Source organism: Neodiprion fabricii, chromosome 4, assembly GCF_021155785.1.
Source record: "Neodiprion fabricii isolate iyNeoFabr1 chromosome 4, iyNeoFabr1.1, whole genome shotgun sequence".
In the NCBI taxonomy this organism is placed as follows: domain Eukaryota; kingdom Metazoa; phylum Arthropoda; class Insecta; order Hymenoptera; family Diprionidae; genus Neodiprion; species Neodiprion fabricii.
In genome coordinates, this window is record NC_060242.1 from 38,594,496 (window position 1) to 38,611,584 (window position 17,089).

General features: G+C 38.4%; 2 protein-coding genes and 1 long non-coding RNA gene across 9 annotated transcripts; all 3 read left to right on the plus strand.

The window, feature by feature from the left end:
* Positions 1-4,108: 4,108 nt before the first annotated feature.
* LOC124179417 lies at positions 4,109-8,957 on the plus strand. Of its 7 annotated transcripts, XR_006870030.1 has the most exons (4): positions 6,127-6,260; positions 6,782-6,853; positions 8,475-8,597; positions 8,833-8,957. It is a non-coding gene; the product is annotated as an uncharacterized LOC124179417 (long non-coding RNA). The 7 variants fall into 7 exon arrangements; XR_006870035.1 differs by lacking the exons at positions 6,127-6,260; positions 6,782-6,853 and adding an exon at positions 4,109-4,126; XR_006870029.1 differs by lacking the exon at positions 6,127-6,260 and having other exon boundaries at positions 6,432-6,853.
* On the plus strand, positions 8,953-10,591 carry LOC124179415. Its single transcript, XM_046563755.1, has 3 exons — positions 8,953-9,315; positions 9,623-9,758; positions 10,304-10,591. The coding sequence occupies exons 1-3, from the start codon at positions 9,081-9,083 to the stop codon at positions 10,515-10,517; spliced, it is 585 nt and encodes a 194-aa protein (XP_046419711.1). The 5' UTR covers positions 8,953-9,080; the 3' UTR covers positions 10,518-10,591.
* Positions 10,592-13,579: 2,988 nt separating this feature from the next.
* Positions 13,580-14,917, plus strand: LOC124180738. Its single transcript, XM_046566484.1, has one exon. The coding sequence runs from the start codon at positions 13,580-13,582 to the stop codon at positions 14,915-14,917; it is 1,338 nt and encodes a 445-aa protein (XP_046422440.1).
* The last annotated feature ends 2,172 nt before the right edge of the window (positions 14,918-17,089 follow it).

Genomic DNA, 17,089 nt, shown 5'->3' on the forward strand with positions numbered 1-17,089 from the left:
CGGTAGAGTTCTGATCTGTTCTCTATGATGTCTGAAGTTCTTCTCTGCTATTCTGTTTTCTGGAAAGGTTGAATTAGAGGGAAAGTAGGAGGAGTTCAAAAGGAGTCGCGGTTTCTCGCGGGTCTCGGATGATTGGTTAAGGATGATGAAATAATTGAGGGTAAGGTTTCTGGTTCGTGCATGAGATCTCGGTGGTGGATTAGCGCGAGGTGGTTGGCTTAGAGAAGCAAGCGGCGAAGCGCTAATTGGTCTTATCATCATTAAAATGAAGGCGCTATCCTGAATTCTGAGAATAAGGGTTTCTTTCTCTGTGAACTATCCGTGATTTCTCTTCCCACGTTTCCGGTGTTTAGTCCACTCGATTATCTTAACTATTGCAGGTGTTTATTACTTTGGGTTATTACGGTTGAGATCGTAAATCAAAGGTTTTATGTGAAAGCTAATGTTGAACGGTATAACAGTTAAATGGGAAAAAATATATATACCATGTATGTTATGAATTTGACTGATAAAATAACGGTTAATCTAGCGTATGAGAACTATCGATATAAGAATTTGGACGTTATGATGGTAACTATGTGTGTTGGTATTAATCTACGACTAACGGTAAGAGCACGTAAGGCTCTCTTATGGTAACTGCACGCTGGTCAGGTAGGGCGTAGAGAGGGCGCCGCCGTGGATACCGGCTAGCACGTAACAATATAGTAATACAGTGATATAGTGACCAAAATTATAATAATTATAATAGACGTAAATATGTGCGGCATTGTAACATCCGACCGGAACGTCCGTATGTTTTATCGACTATTATTACTGCATGTCACTTTTATCAACTAACCAAACTCGAAGTACGAGAATCTTGTAACCGTAAGGTACTAAAACAACTGTCTAACTATTTGGAATATCCGTAGATGGAAATAACTATGACATTCACTAACCAAAGCTTAAAAACCGTGTTACTAGATCTTCGCACTACAAAGAGCTATAATATTATTACACGCTATTATATATCACTATCATATTAACACCATAATTAACTAACACCATTATATCCAATTATTATATAACTCACGACAATGCCATTTGTGCATTCGAAGCTGAGAGCTACACTATCAACAACGAAGATCGACTATAAGCAACTTACGCTATACCATATAGCCTGGAGTATAGAAGAGTGTAAAACCCTAGATGAATGTATAACCAATATAATGTAAAGATAGCACTGCTGTAATAATCCATAAAACCAGAGTCTGCAAAACTTTCAAAACCGTGAATGCTAATTATCCAGCATGAATTATACTTTCTACCGTAACGCCGTATTGTAGGCAACACGCGCAGCGTTTTGAAGGCGATGCAGATCTCCAATGTGGAGCCATACAGAGCTCCATCTAGAGAACACATTAGGAAACTTAACGACGAAACGATTGAAGGTAAATCAACTCGCAATAAACTCAAAGATGCACACGTGGCAACGCCCAGTAACAGGTAACCGACAAACATAAGAAAAACGTTCTAGAAGCTTCCAAGCCGATTTATATCAATATAAGAATTAATAATTACAGAAGAGAATTATATACGAAAGCACACATGTAAACCTGCTCTAAAACTACAAATTATCAAATTGTTAAATAGCCTAAATCTACTAAGATAACACAAACACCTAAGAATATTCACAACAGCGCGATCCTAATAATGTTAAGCAAATAATAACTATGTCTCATAAACAATCACTATTGTACTCCAGGTGAATAATGACAGTAATCAATTATAATACATATGCAATTTTATGTATTTACACGCTATAAAACTAACAAAACGACAAGTAACTGATGTGACAATCTTAATATATAGACTTTGTAACGAACAGGATAGTAAGAATATTTAAGAAGTAAACTACGACTAGAATTCAGCGCATCGTGACCGCGAAAATGCTACGAGATTATTCACCAGCGAGAAAGTTCGAGAATGTACCAGCCTCACACAAAACCAAAAAAGGACGCTGTTTGCCAGAACCAGAATATTATTTGTATACTTGTACTAACAGAAACAAAATCGAATTGTTCAGATCTTAGGACAGCATTTTGTACAACGAATGGAAAACAGTACCTGTAAAATATACTTAGGTACTACTCACAGCAACAATTTTCAACCCGGGTGCGATGGTTTGTTTATAATTGCGCTGTTATGAAAATGAGTTTTCTTCACAGTAATCTTGGGGCTCAACGATGATAACTTTGTTACTTTGATTTTCAATCCTGATGTCCTGAATGTCTTCCGCATTAATAGCACGGAGATCGAATATCATGACGTCGTGAGAAATTTCGAAAAAATGAAAGAGCCGCTAGCCGGGCGGCGACGATCGTATTAAAAATTATACGGACCGTCGATCAATGAGGAATGTCAAGTGTCGGTAGACCTAACGAATCGTTGATTGCGAGTATTCGCACATTCAATACATCATATATGTGCCCACGTTTAGTGTGTAAATCGCTTTTTTGTGCGGTCTGTTAGCACGCAAGACGTAATTAAAATGGACTGCAAATGTCATAGTTCACATTTACAGAGGACCGATTCGTTCCTCAATCTTTACATGCAGACGCGTGCCGTTTACCCTGAAATCGTGAGCTGAACGATTGACCTTGTTGTTTTTACAAGCTGAGAAGCTCAAGATGCTCTAACAATAAGGAAACAGAAGAGAAGACGATTTCAGGAAACAGTACAATAAATTCAATGAGTGCAAGATTAGATCGGTCAGTTGCAACATCCTAGGTTTGCTCTTCCTATAGTTTGAAATACCATGTGGTGTGTTCACGAGTGACTAGCTTTGGTTTTTTTAATTTCTTCATTTTTAATCTATTAAAATGTTATATGATAAATAACCTCAGCTGTCAATAATACCACATTGAAAGAGTACGAAATACAAATAATGATTCCATACAATTAGGAATAATATAACGTATAATTTGGCTTCAGCGTTTTATATTTCAGGTCAGGCGAGGTAACACTTACGAAAAGATTTCATATTATGTGACGATTGAAGAGACACAGAACGTCAGAGAATTACATTATCACATATACAAGGTAAATCAATGTTAATATGTTAATGTAAAGTTTGAAAATTGAAAAATAAATAATAACAAGCAACGAAAGAGCACTTTGGCAGTAATTCTTAGAAGGCCGGTGTTACACGTGAAAATATTTGATGAAACTGCCGATAGTATGCTAACTCTTTCGTCAAATTTTTTTCAATGTTTTTTTCTAGACAGGCTAGTAAAAAATGAGAAAAGAGCATCAACCCGCTCTGGTTCAAAGCCGAAAAATTTAAACACCCGACACATGATTTTTTCGAATTATTTTACATTTCAAATTGTGTCGATCAATATGTTCGTTTTTAACCCTTACTTGCCACCTAGGGGTGTAGACCACTTCAGGTTTTCTTCCCTTCATTTTAAGTACCTGAACGGATCGGCTAAAATTTGAGTCCTTAATGTCAAAAAGTGAAATAATTCTGCATTTTTTGTAAAAATAGTTTATTTTCTTTTTTCTTTCTATTGCATTTTTTTTTTTTTTTTTAGTAAACTTAAATTTAATTTCTGCCCGTACTAATCACATGATCCTTCGAAGTAAACTTTCAATACGTTACAAAAAAAAAATTTCAAGTAAAAATCTTCAGTAGTTTATAACACTTCATAAAAATATTTTCTCGTTGTGATGTACGTGATTCTACAAAAGTGCGGCAAGTAAGGGTTAATAATTTTAAATAATTAAAATCCATTTAAAAACAACAACAACAACAGCAACGGAATCCTTCCAAAAGTCTAAATAATCGTATAGAAAATCACGGCCCCAAACCGAAGAGATCGCAAGGATCAAACCCAGGTCTAATTGGCTAGGAATGCCCCTTGTATGTTGAACACGCGCCTTTAGTGGGAGCATGGTTCTGAAACCGGCTTAAACCTCATTCCAGTATTTATTTTTAAATACATTTTCGCAGTAACGTGATCTGAAATTTGTTGCGGGGCGTGTCTGATTTTCATTGTTTTTAATTTTCCTCTATTTTTCACCGGTTCTCTTACCGCCAGCATGGGAATCCACACGATTTTCATACCCCTTCTGATCTGCATTGGTAAGTCGATACAGAATTTAGTTTTAATCCTGGTTCTTGTCGTTCGATGTACCGCAGGAAAAAGAGAAGAAAAAAAAAACCAACAAGGAGAAAAACGTGTTCTTTTTTTTCGAGGATTTCGGTCAACTCATTTTTATATTTCGACTAATTGATTTGCCCATTTTTTCTTTCATCTCCAGCATTGTGTAGACAACAAACTACACCAAATACGATGCTAATTTTGACGAAAAAACTGCTACAATCAGAGTGAAACCCGGAATCAATAATTTCTGAGATCTTTTGATAAATAATGATGTTTGACACTTTATTGGAAGTCCCTAAATGGAGCGGCGAAGAAATACAATAGAAATAGAATACAATATTTTTTCACCGGGTTGGAAGCGTGCGGATCGTTTTTCTACTGAAGTTTCTGAAGATATTTTTAGAGCTTCAACCTCACGGAAAACTGATTATGTAATGCGCGTTGGGAAAGGGCATCGTTGAATCGAGTATTTTTGTCCCAAACGCACTTGGATTGAGTAACGAGTTAATTTCATTTACATTAAAGTGTGGACATTAACCGTGCCGACCAAATACCTTATCTTAGTTCTTGGAATTGTGACATTCTGATGTCAGCACTATACAGGCAACAGCAGTCTGTGCGACTTCACCACGCACAAAAGCATGTACGTTGTTGGTGTTCGGCATTTTTTTGTTTTTTTTTTTATGTGTACGATGGCCTCGCGACAAAGATTGTCTGTAAATTCTCCATGGAATTCAATTACACGGGATAACTTTGGTTATTATACATTCCGGGTTCTTTTACATTTCGAATGTTTTTCTTCGCGGATGATATTGCTCAATTTGATGTTGATATAATCAATTCAATGATGCATTACACCGGTCAATAGTGGTTTTGTTGCCATTGATATTTGAATAGTCTTTGAAAGGTTTGATGTCAACGATCGTAGGAGTATGCGTAGTTTTTCCAAATTGGCTCTAGTTTTTTATTTTATCAATATTTTTATATACGATTAAGAGAAGCAATTTTAGGTGAGAAATTTGATTTTCAATATCTAAAGTTTATTAAAAAAAATGCTATCGATAGCTTTAGTCTTACTTCATTCAGACAAAAGTCAAAAAACTATAGAAAATATAATAATTTGTTGTTCTTGGCATGAAAAAGGGGAGAACCACATTTAGTCGAAAGGGAAGCAATTAGGGTGTTCCAAGAACAAAAATTCTTCTCTTCAAACGCGCATCAAAATTTCAGTACAGCATTTCTTCTCATGCAAATATGAGCTTTTAATATTGATTTTTTCAATTTCCCATCTGAATAACTATAAAAAAAAAATAAAAAATTTCCGAATTTTTTTTTCCATCTCTCAAACGGCTTGACTTATCAATCTGAATACAAATTCTTATAGGAAATTGAACACTCTATAAAAAAGTACTGAAATCAAGAACACCCTGATACATCTGGCGTTTCGCGTACTCGGGGGTTGCCAGAACTGCCTTTTCATAGACAAGGGGTTTTAAGCCGATCTCTCCGATTTGATTTTCTTTGGTAATATGTCATAGTAGACTAAAAACTAAGCGATACGTATTGTTTTTTAACTGCCGTTAAACACTTGAAAGTAAGACGTGTCAAGCAGCGATTCACGTCTTCGGCTGTGTTCGGTCTTTGTCGACTGTCCTTGTACCGCTTGTATGTAAGCACTGATATATGTAAAGCTCAGAGGTCAACTTTGAGTGGGTCCGTTACAATACACGTAATGCAGTAATGAATAATTGACACTTACAATTGTTACGCTATTGCTGTAAAGGGACGTGACGTTAGAATATTGTTGACTAAATTTCCGTTGACTCAAGGAGACGAACCACAAAGTGGAATAAAAGTAGCTGTTGTACACCGCACAGTGTGAGAAGCTGAATTGTTATAGGAGATAAAGGAACAGCGCATTTTATGCTATCGCTAATATAACGCGTATAAACACGATATTGTAAAATTAAAATTAGGCTGTAATTAATAACGCTCAATGTTTTCTCGACCTTATCTCGGTGCGTGTGAATAGTTCTCGACGTTTAAATCGATGAACAAGTCAGGAATTCAATTCATGACGTTTCGGGCCTAAGGGGGGCCCTAGTCAGGAATGTAAATACTGTCAAGGCCTCTTATGCGCGGTGAAATTTACATAGGAAGGATTCCAAGTTATTAATTAAATTTAAAAAAACCATCTCAAAAACAGGGGGTCCTTAATTAACATTCTATATTGTCGGTAAAATCATTTGTGTCGTCTGTCATTTGTATTGTAGCGAGTAGTAAACCTGGTTAAGTAACTGAAATTATAAGTAACGTTATTGTAATGATTCACGTTTCGCAAAGTCAGTTATTTCGCTATTTTAGGAATCTATGAATCTCTGAAATGGACCAAGTCATAATGAGACAAAGCAAGAAAATCATATTTTCAAAACTTAGCCACTTCAAAGTCACTACAAAATTTCAAAATAGTAATTTTACCCTCCAGTGTTTCGTTACGCTAACGTTATTAACTTCAGCCTCATGAATGAAATACCTATACGTTTTAATTTCCGATTTATTTACGACCTGTTGTCTACGTGTTGGATCGCGGCATGTCCAACCGTTTGGGCTTATATTGGCGCGCCGCCCGCCAGGCGCCAGAATTTGTTCGGATTGGAGTGGTCACAGATCGCCTTGCCCGTCCACTCTCAGCGCCAGCAAACTACGTAAGCGCAGCGATTATAAAAAGGGTTGCCCACAGTTTCCAGTTGATCATAAATAGCAACAAAATCAGGCATTTCTGCATGGTTCAAACAACATAATACAACACCTACGGTTGAAAATAAAACGAAAAATTTAGAGTGAACACGTTATGACATGGTGCTGTGATAGATGTGATTATTAACACCCGTGGCAAGTTGGAAAGTGATAGGAAAAAATTGTCATCTGGTTATCCTTTCCACATAATGAAACCAGATCGTGATGACGTAGAATTGACGTGTAACTTCGGAATTTACATTCGAGATTCGTCGCGAAGAGACACATTTTTGACTTGTGTGTGAAGCTTGTTGACATGTGCACACATGTGCTGTATGTGGCTATTAAGGACGTTGTATGCGAAATCCGAGCAAAAAGTTTGTGACGTCGTTTTTTATAAGAAATAGTGAATGCAATATTTGTTTATTGAAAATTGAATTGAGATGCCGTTAGAATTGCGAAATATTCACGATAAGAATAGTAAAAAATAAATTTTTGATCCGAAAAGCGAAAAAAATAGTCGAAATCGTTCATGTTTTTGGCATCAAGAACGATATTTATCGCCGCATCTGTACCCACTACAGCTGTAGAGCCCTGTCACGGATAGGGAACGCGGGGGACAATACTAACGCACGACACGAAAATTCGGTCGTGGCAGCGTCGCATGAACCTAACCTATAGGCCACCCGAGCTTGAAACGAGTGACAAGTGATTTACCAATAGTGGATCGATTTGTGCGAAAAAAAAAGCTGCATCGGAATTTGAAAGCAGTGGTCACATTGCGTGAAGGCAAAAAGAAAAAATATTCTCCTCATGCAATCTTCACGAAATTTCCCTACGTTCGGAATTAATTACGAGATAATGACGTGGTGGAAAAATATTAAAAAATTCTAATGGATCCAAAATTTATTGAATAAGATGATACTAGTTTTTCAAGCATTTCTATCGACCCGTTTTCCAATTACATATGCAAACGTGAATTTTGTCACGTATTTTGCGGATTTTCCCATAAGCCCTGTGTTAATTTTCGGATTTTCAAATTCGATTTATTCTTAAACGACGTGGTCAATCGCATTGAAATGTGGCAAGAAATTTGGAAATATTACAATTAAAACTCGAGCAAAATTTTAACAAAATCTGTCGAAAAGGGTGTTTTGCATACAACGTCCTTAGCCACTTTTGAACGGCGGGCTGTTCATTTTTGCTGATATGAAATACAACATATATTTATAGCGAGAAAAATTTGCTAGAGAAGAGTACAATTTCGAAATTTTCAGGTGAGTTGACACTGTAGTCAGGGCGGCTAGGTGGTCTAGTGGAGTGAGTCTCCGGTAAAGCATCTCTAGATACCAGGTTCGATTCCTGGCTCCGTCGTTAATTTTTCAACTCACCTGAAAATTTCGAAGTTGTATTCTCCTCTAACTTCGGAATGTGCAATGAGGAATTCTCTACGCGTACGGAAAAATTTAAATAACGCCGAGTCATTATACAGGAGAAATGATGTCATATACACTGAAAATTATGATTGTACAATACGTGATTAGGGTTTCGTATTACCACTAAAAGTAAAGTTAGTCTTCATATCTACAGCCGTTGAATAATACGTGCGTTACACCGAAAACATTTGCAAGTGGATGCTCGCTGCCGATTACTGATACCTACGATACGCCAAGATGAGGACCTTCAACGTCCTGACAACTTTTCTTTTCACTGGTAAGTCAGTGCACCGAATAATTGTACGTTTTAGAAATATTATTTGATTCCTGATTCGATCCTCGAACATCGTTTTGACCTTGTCATTGTGGAACGTTTCCAAAATATAATAACACAGGAAAAAATGCCGAAACCATTGACTGAATTGCAACCAGAATGGCTGGTAACGTTTTGGAATGTAACGCAGTTATAGAAGTGTCCAAGAAGAAATATCAACCTTTCCCTATTGTTCCAGGGATTTTGTGCCTGACCTTCGGACAAAGAAATGATTCAGCGGCGAGTATCGTATATAGAAATGCACTACAGGTCGTGAGAGATGTGGTTATGAGGGTGACTAATGAAGACATGATCAAAGACCTGGGACTAATCAAAAACTTCACGAAGGAAGCGTGCTCAACGAATGGTCAAACCTGGAAGGAAGAAGAAGCAACGAGCAGCCTAGAAAACGCCACAAAATGTATCAACGATGTATTGAAGTCGAATATGAAAACCGCCCGCGAAACGTACAAAGGCAGTTCCCTACTGGAAACTAGTATTGAGTACTACGTAAGAACTTATTGTCCAAGCAGAATAACTCTCGAAAGATGTATGAAAGAATATTCCAAGTCCTTCGAGCATTGCGTGGATTCGCAACAACTCAAAACTATCGAGATAATCGGTAAATTTTCAACATCCACGCTCGAATTCGTCTGCGAGAATGACGCCAAGATGTTTAAGGGTCAGTATGTGTCATTTAGTTTATCTAGTCATGCGAATGCGTCGTTTTCCGAATCGTTCAATTGCATTTTAAATGGTTGAGTCTCGGCTTCGTCCTGCGGAAGTTTGTGTTTCGTTATTTATCAGTATACTGCGGCATACCGCCATGTGATACGCAGTGAGCAAATTTATTTATATCGCATCAATATCATCTCAGTTTTCCTAGATAGTGTCGAATATGCTCCCAGTGTTGGAACTCGCATACACGCGATAAACAATCACCCGTAAAACTACGTTAACGCGTATTAAAATTTTCATATTATTTGCAGATTTGAGTATCAATGGAGGCGGTGAATGTTATCATTCGATTAACGATCCCGACAAATGTTGGCCTGCACTGACTACCGGAATCAATACTTTAGAAACTTACAATTTCACTCTGGTTTGGAATGACGCAACATGCTCGTAAGTATTACCAGTATCTTCAAAACGTCTCTCTGATTAGAAAGTCTTTAGACTTGTCTTACTTTCATTTTCGCAGTAAACCAAGTGTCTCATTTTCACATAAACAGTTGTATAAGTCGAGAATATGGACCGGAAATCTTTCAATAATACAAATACCAATGCACAGTTTTTATCTTACATAAAGATGCAGGTCGAAGATTTCGATAAGAATATGAGAGAAACTCTGCATACATAGTTTCAATCGAACGGAAGTAACAGTTTTTCAAATTTTGAAAACTAGTGCAAGTACACCAGCACATCCTTTTTTTTGGTAGCGAATCGAAACTTTGGTACGACCTTATTTTTCGACCTGCAGTACCGTTCATGATTTCAAGATAACTTTTCGAAGTTTTAAATCTCAACGAAAAGTTATAGGTCTCGAGTTAAAGAAACGTAATCAAATGATTGCTACGGCATTTGAAATAGTTTGATGAACCGATTCCATTATGCTTTTCTTAAACGATGTAGATTCTTATCTCCCATTACAATTAACTTCTAATTAATAGGGAACTGAAATCCGCCTACAATTGCATCATCGAAAAGATACCAAACTGTAGGAGCCATCAGATAACTGTAACTTTCGTCAGAGGTCTATTCGATGTGTATCTGGAAAACTTATGCTCCAGGAATTCAAGTAATTCACAGACATTACCAGTTATTAGCATCAGCGCTCTCTTCTCGACTACAATCACCCTGGCGATCTGGTCATGGAACGTTTAAAACTCTTATTCAGAAAAAAATATATTTCTAACACGCAACACAGTGTTTCGGCAAAGTAGCAATGTAACGCTTCAAGTCGAAGTATTGTATCGTACTCCTTGATCTGATTTCACTCGCTATTCAGAATCGTCCTCAAACATATACATACTTACTCACACTCTTATTTTTAGTATCATCCATGTATTCTCTCGATTGCGTCAAAGCTCAATTGGCTTTCTGACCTCTAGCGATACGGTTCTTATGTGTGTGCAAAAATACAGCATATCTTTTGTTCGTTAATCATCAATTGTCTTCAATCATCATCCCGATACACTCACTCCCATCCTCTACCACCAATTCACGGACCCCACGTCAATAGACCAGTATCTATCGCTATCTCTCCAAAAACATAGGTATAAACGATGTGTTGATGACATTTTCACTTTGGTAAAAAAGTACTACACAATTCACTGTTTGCACTATAAACAAGGAATAGCCTGATTTTCTTGAATGTATTTGCTAGAATATACGGTATACGTATTATATTGTATGAGAGTAAGAGAAATAAGAACAAGAGTGTATGCCTCTTTCCGTAATCCCCATGTAGGTCTGTGTCGTGTGAAAAAAGAGAGAGAAACGCGGGCATGAGATCAGGTGTGTGCCGCGTACCTCACTTCTACTTCTACTAGTGTTAGAAATCATGTATTACCGATTGTGTCTCTAAATTACTATTTTTGTTCAATAAATATTTCTCAAAAATATTAGTGATTAATAATCCTGGTGTCACTGAATGTAATTGGTACCGCAAATATATGTTATCAGGGAGATATTTACGTTATCGTTCTATTCATCCAAAAACTTACCAAGTTAGTACCGCTATAGCGTATTAATTGATATGAGATGTCCAACGACTTCTGATTGTAAGTCAGTAATTGGAGTGAATGAGAAATAAAAGAAAAAAACATGAGAGCTGTCATGGGACAGCCGGTACGAACGAAGTTCCTAAGCGCTGAGACAGAGAGAGAGAGCGCGCGCACACGCTGGAATAGAGAGAGAGAGAGAGAGGGAGATCGCGCGCACTATAGCAAACGAGCACTATAGCCAAAAAGTGTCGGTTTTTTGGTGTCGTTTTTTTCCGCCTAGCCCCTACGGTGAACGAGCGATAAGGAACTTCGTTCCAATAGAATCTTTCTGTGAATATGATATAGTCGTTCCGAATGAAGCAAATTAAAAGATAATGTTAATTAATGTTTGGAGGACTAATGGGTCTGTGGCAGCTTCACACCAATGGTGAGCCTCCGCAGCAGGGTATGGACACTCAACAGTTTTTGAGGCAAATTATTCGTCGGTGTGGACTGGGCTATAGCCAACATAATAACAGTTTTCACTAACAAAATTATAGGAATTTCATATTTTTTCCCCCAATAGTTGGTACATGTTGATTACGACGACCTCTGTTGATACTTACAAACAATAATCAAACCTCCTTCAAACAGTTTATCATTAACATTAACTTCATACAAGCCAATTATCAAATCTCCAGAGGACGCCTCGATATGTCAGTGATACCACTTAAACTTGATATATGGGAATTTTACATCTTATTGTTGTGGTATGGCCCTGGTCCACTGCGCTTGAATAAGGAGTGGAGGGGAGGTCTAAGTGTCCATACCCTGCTCCGCAGCTTTCACGAACGAAATATCAACTTGCGCATGACACAGGCCGAGGATAAAGAAGAGCAGTTACCAACAGAGCTCGCCGAAGCGACACTGGGGCTTTTGGGAGACGACCCATCTAAATACAATCAACGGGGTCCCGACATCCATGTGGCAGTGGCACAGCGCTGGACATAGATATTGCAAGATGGACTGCCGATAGACCAAAAGTGTGATCTCCAGGGAAAATATCCAACAATTGGAAACTGTCCTTTTACCAAAGCGCCGAAAGTTCAACCAGAAATAAAATTGGCCTTGACACAGTTGGCGATTAAGAAAGACGCGTATCAGTACGCCGCTCAAGATCAACTCGGAGCAGGCATCAACGCTATTGGCGCAGCGCTAACGGAAGTACAAAAAGAGTACCGACCGAGAAGTTGACACGCAAAAATTTACCGAACAGCTGGCTGATGCAGGCAGAATTCTATCTGACCTACATCATGAGATGACAAAAACAAGAAAATCTTTCATGATTCCGGGATTAAATCCCATTGTCAAAAATATTGCCAACTACAGTCCACGTGATGCATGGCTATTTGGAGAAAAGTTTGCAGAAAATCTCAAGGCGGCCAAATCCATGGAAAAATCATCTAAAGATCTGACTAAACCGACTGGATATCAACGAAACTTCGGGAACGCACCGCGCGCAGGAAATCGCAGGTTTGCATCAACCTACTCAAGACCAAACAATTTTTTGAGGGAACAACAGTCGGAGAAGTTAAACTGGCGCCGTCCCTCCGGAGCGAGTCACCGGGGCACTCAGAGAAAGGGACCGAAACCGAAAGCCTTCCGGAACAAGGACAATCGTCGACACAAGGATTAGACCCGGTGGGAATCGCAGGACGTGTGCGAAATTTTTTCTCAGTGTGGAAAAAATTGACCAACGATCTCTCCATTTTACAATCAGTACCGGGTTACGTTATTCCTTTTGTAAGTCAACCAGGTTCACAAGTTGAATACAGCCAGCCAAGATTAACAAATCAAGAAATTATTGCTTGTGAAGCAGAAATTGGTAAATTACTCAAAAAAGGCGCAATATCTAGATGCGAGCCGTGCGAAAAACAATTCGTTTCGTCATACTTTCTCGTGCCAAAACCTAACGGTGAAATGCGCTTTATTCTTAACCTGAAAAAATTGAATATGTTTATTTCAGCACCGCATTTTAAAATGGAGGACAAAAAGACAGCGATTCGACTATTGCGAAAAGACATTTTTATGGCGATATTAGACCTGAAGGATTCGTATTTCTTGATTCCGGTTGACAAATCTAGTAGAAAATATCTTAGATTCATTTATAAAAACACGTTATACGAGTTTAATTGTATGCCGTTCGGGCTATGTACAGCACCGTAGGTGTTTACGAAACTCATGAAACCAATAGCGCAATTATTGAGGTCCAAAGGATTTGAATCTGTCTTCTATCTAGACGCCATTTTGGTATTTGGAGAGTCAGCACAAGAATGCCGAAAAAATATTCAAGAGACTCGGAAGTTAATTGAAAAAGCCGGACTAATATTAAACATGGAAAAATGTGTCCTTGAACCATCGAAAGAAGTGAAATTTTTGGGTTTCCTTTTTGATTCGGAAAAATTCTGTCTTAGATTACCACAAAGCAACAGAAATCAAATATACGATCTCGCGAGAAAGTTTCAGACCATCAGTCATTGTCAAATCAGGAAATTTTCCGAATTTATTAGAATTTTAGTAGCTGCCAGTCTCGGGGTTCGATATGAGAATTTATACATTAAGAATTTTGAAAGAGAAAAATTTTTAGCTTTGCAAAAAACAAATGGAAATTACGATAAAACCATGGAAATATCGGACAATCTAATCCCAGACTTAGAGCGGTGGACAAGAAATATAAAAGAGTGCGTCAACCCGATAAGAGAGGACCATTTTGAGATGGAAATCTTCAGCGATGCCTCGTTAACAGGCTGGGGAGTAGCGTGCGAGGGAAATCGGTCACATGGGTTTTGGAACATGGAAGAGCGAAAAGAACATATTAATTATCTCGAATTAAAAGCGGTATTTTACGGACTCAAATGCTTTGCCAAGGATAAACATTCGTGTGAAATATTGCTTCGTGTCGATAATACGACGGCGTTATCGTACATAAACCGTATGGGTAGCATTCAGTTTCCAAAGTTGTCAAATTTGTCAAAGGAAATCTGGCAATGGTGCGAGATTCGCGACTTGTGGATTTTCGCTTCGTACATTATTTCTCGCGACAATAAAGGCGCAGACGAGGAATCGAGAGTCAAACAAAACGAAACCGAATGGGAATTAGCTAGCTGGGCATATAATCAAGTAGATACAACCTTCGGGAAATTCGACATAGATTTGTTCGCATCGAACGTAAATGCAAAGTGCAGAAAATTCGTCTCATGGCACAGAGACCCAGAGGCGTGCGCGGTAGATGCTTTTCCCATACCGTGGACAAATTTATATTTCTACGCTTTTCCACCATTCGCTGTCATCCTCAGAACAATTAGAAAAATAATTGCTGCGAAAGCAAACGGGGTGTTGGTTGTGCCTTTCTGGCCAACACAGTCGTGGTACCCCCTGTTTCAGAAATTGTTTGTGAGCCAACCGATCCTTTTTCATCCAGAAAATGATTTGTTAATTGATAATTGCAGGCAATTCCATCCGTTGCGAACCTCGCTTTTCCTGGTTGTCGGGAAGTTATCGGGCAAGCGTTTGTCATGAAAGGCGTTCCTCAAGAGTCCGTACCGGTTGTGATGGCATCTTTGTCCGAAGGAACCATTAAGCAATACCGGAAGCCATTAAGTCTCTGATGGGATTTTTGTCAAAAGAAGAGAGCCAACCCTTTTCCAGGCTCCAGTTTCATCTGTTCTCGAGTTTTTAACCGTCTCTTTATCCCACGTAAAAACTTATGGGACGTTAAACTCGTAGAGATCAGCTTTAGCGTTAATAGTTATAGGCGATATAGGGCAGTAGCCCGCTATAAAGAGATTCTTTCGAGGTGTGGCTCAGCTACGCCCGCAATCAGCTAATTATGACGAAATTTGGGACCTTGACCCAGTTTTATGTTATCTAAAAACTCTTTGGCCGCACGACACTCTGTCGTTTGAGGATTTGACGAAGAAATTAGTCATGTTATTAGCGTTAGTGACAGCACAAAGAGTGCAAACGCTGTCAAAAATTAGATTAAGCTGTATCGACAAGACTGACACAAATATTAAAGTCAAGATCATAGATCGTATAAAAACTTCGGGTCTGGGGAGAAAGCAACCCTTATTGTGTCTGCCGTTTTTTGAAAAACAACCTAAGTTGTGTGTAGCTACGGTCTTAGACTGTTACATCAAGCGTTCGGCAAGTTTGCGACCTAATAACGAAGATTTCTTACTGATGACATGTAAAAAACCTCACCGTGTGGCAACAACGCAATCTATACGAAGGTGGATAAAGGAAGTGATGGCCAAAAGTGGCATTGATACAAATACTTTCGGTTCACACACTACTAGACACGCGGTTACCTCCGCGGCATATCGCAGGGGTGTAGACATCGAAACAATCCGAAAAGCTGCGGGTTGGACGGAAAAATTGAGGGTGTTTGCGCGATTCTATAATCGACCTCTGATAAAAAATATAACGATATCTAAATCCATAATTACTTAAGTACAAGAATGGCTGTAAGACAGATGTTGTCAATGTCAACTTAAAGTTTATAATTATTATTGTACGCACCAAATTATCCTTAAATACAAATTGCATAAAACATTGAACAACTACCATTGATCTAGTGGACAAGACGACGTAGCATAATTAGACGATCAAACGAACTTACCTTAAGTGATGTTTGATCGTGATTATGCTAGGCGTCTTGTCCGAATAGATCAAGCCCTCCCTGTTTCTCCCGCCCCTTTTGATCTATTCAAGATGCAATTTGTCGGCTTTCAAATGTAATGGCGTCGGGGCATAAGGCGCAGGGGCTTCTGGGGAGAGTGGCACCGCCATCTAGAGGCATAGGCGCGAATTTTTGGTTTAATTTAAAAATCTGTGACGGATCGAGCAACTGACGTTACTGCCATTGATCTAGAGGACAAGACGCCTAGCATAATCACGATCGAACATCACTTAACACATTAACGACCGGTAGCCTATTAATAGGCTTTTCGTCGCCAACGCTTACCGACCGGACGTGCGTATACTGTTGAAACGCTAGCGGTCGGTAAAGTGTTAAGGTAAGTTCGTTTGATCGTCTAATTTTGTGTAAATATAGCGGTGTCGAGTTTAATGCTAATTAACAAATTTTTTTTCAATCTACGATTTATTTTTATCAGTTATCCGCCTCTTTTTTTTTTGTTGAATCGTTTCCTAAATTGCGTGCGATCACGTGTTTAACATGCATTACATACATGTTGTATAATATGATTGGATTAAATATTGAAAAAAACAAATAAACAAAGACATCGCTTCATTTAGAACTGATATGGAATCGAAAGAGGATTAGTTAACGAATATTTACCCCGAATTTCATGATTTTATCGACGGTATAATTGTAAGTATCAAGCTGAACGCCGGATGCTTCGGCGCATCGAATCTTAATACAAAATTTGATTGAAAATGAAAACGCAATGAAAGAATTCAAACTGTCTGTACATAGCAGTTTGAATTAGTGTTTTGGGGTCATGAGTTATGGGTTATCTATCGATGCATGTAACACTCTTAATTTTTGCTGGCATGGTTGAGAGGTTGGGACGGGATAGAGTGGGTCTCTTCATTGCAGCGACTCCCACGTGGTGAGACCTGGGTCATTGATGGCAATGTATTTAGTAGGTATGCGCGATTCTAGATCGACCCACTCAAGAATCGAACTTTTGGGTCGAGAAAATAGATCTTTTGTATCGATACTTT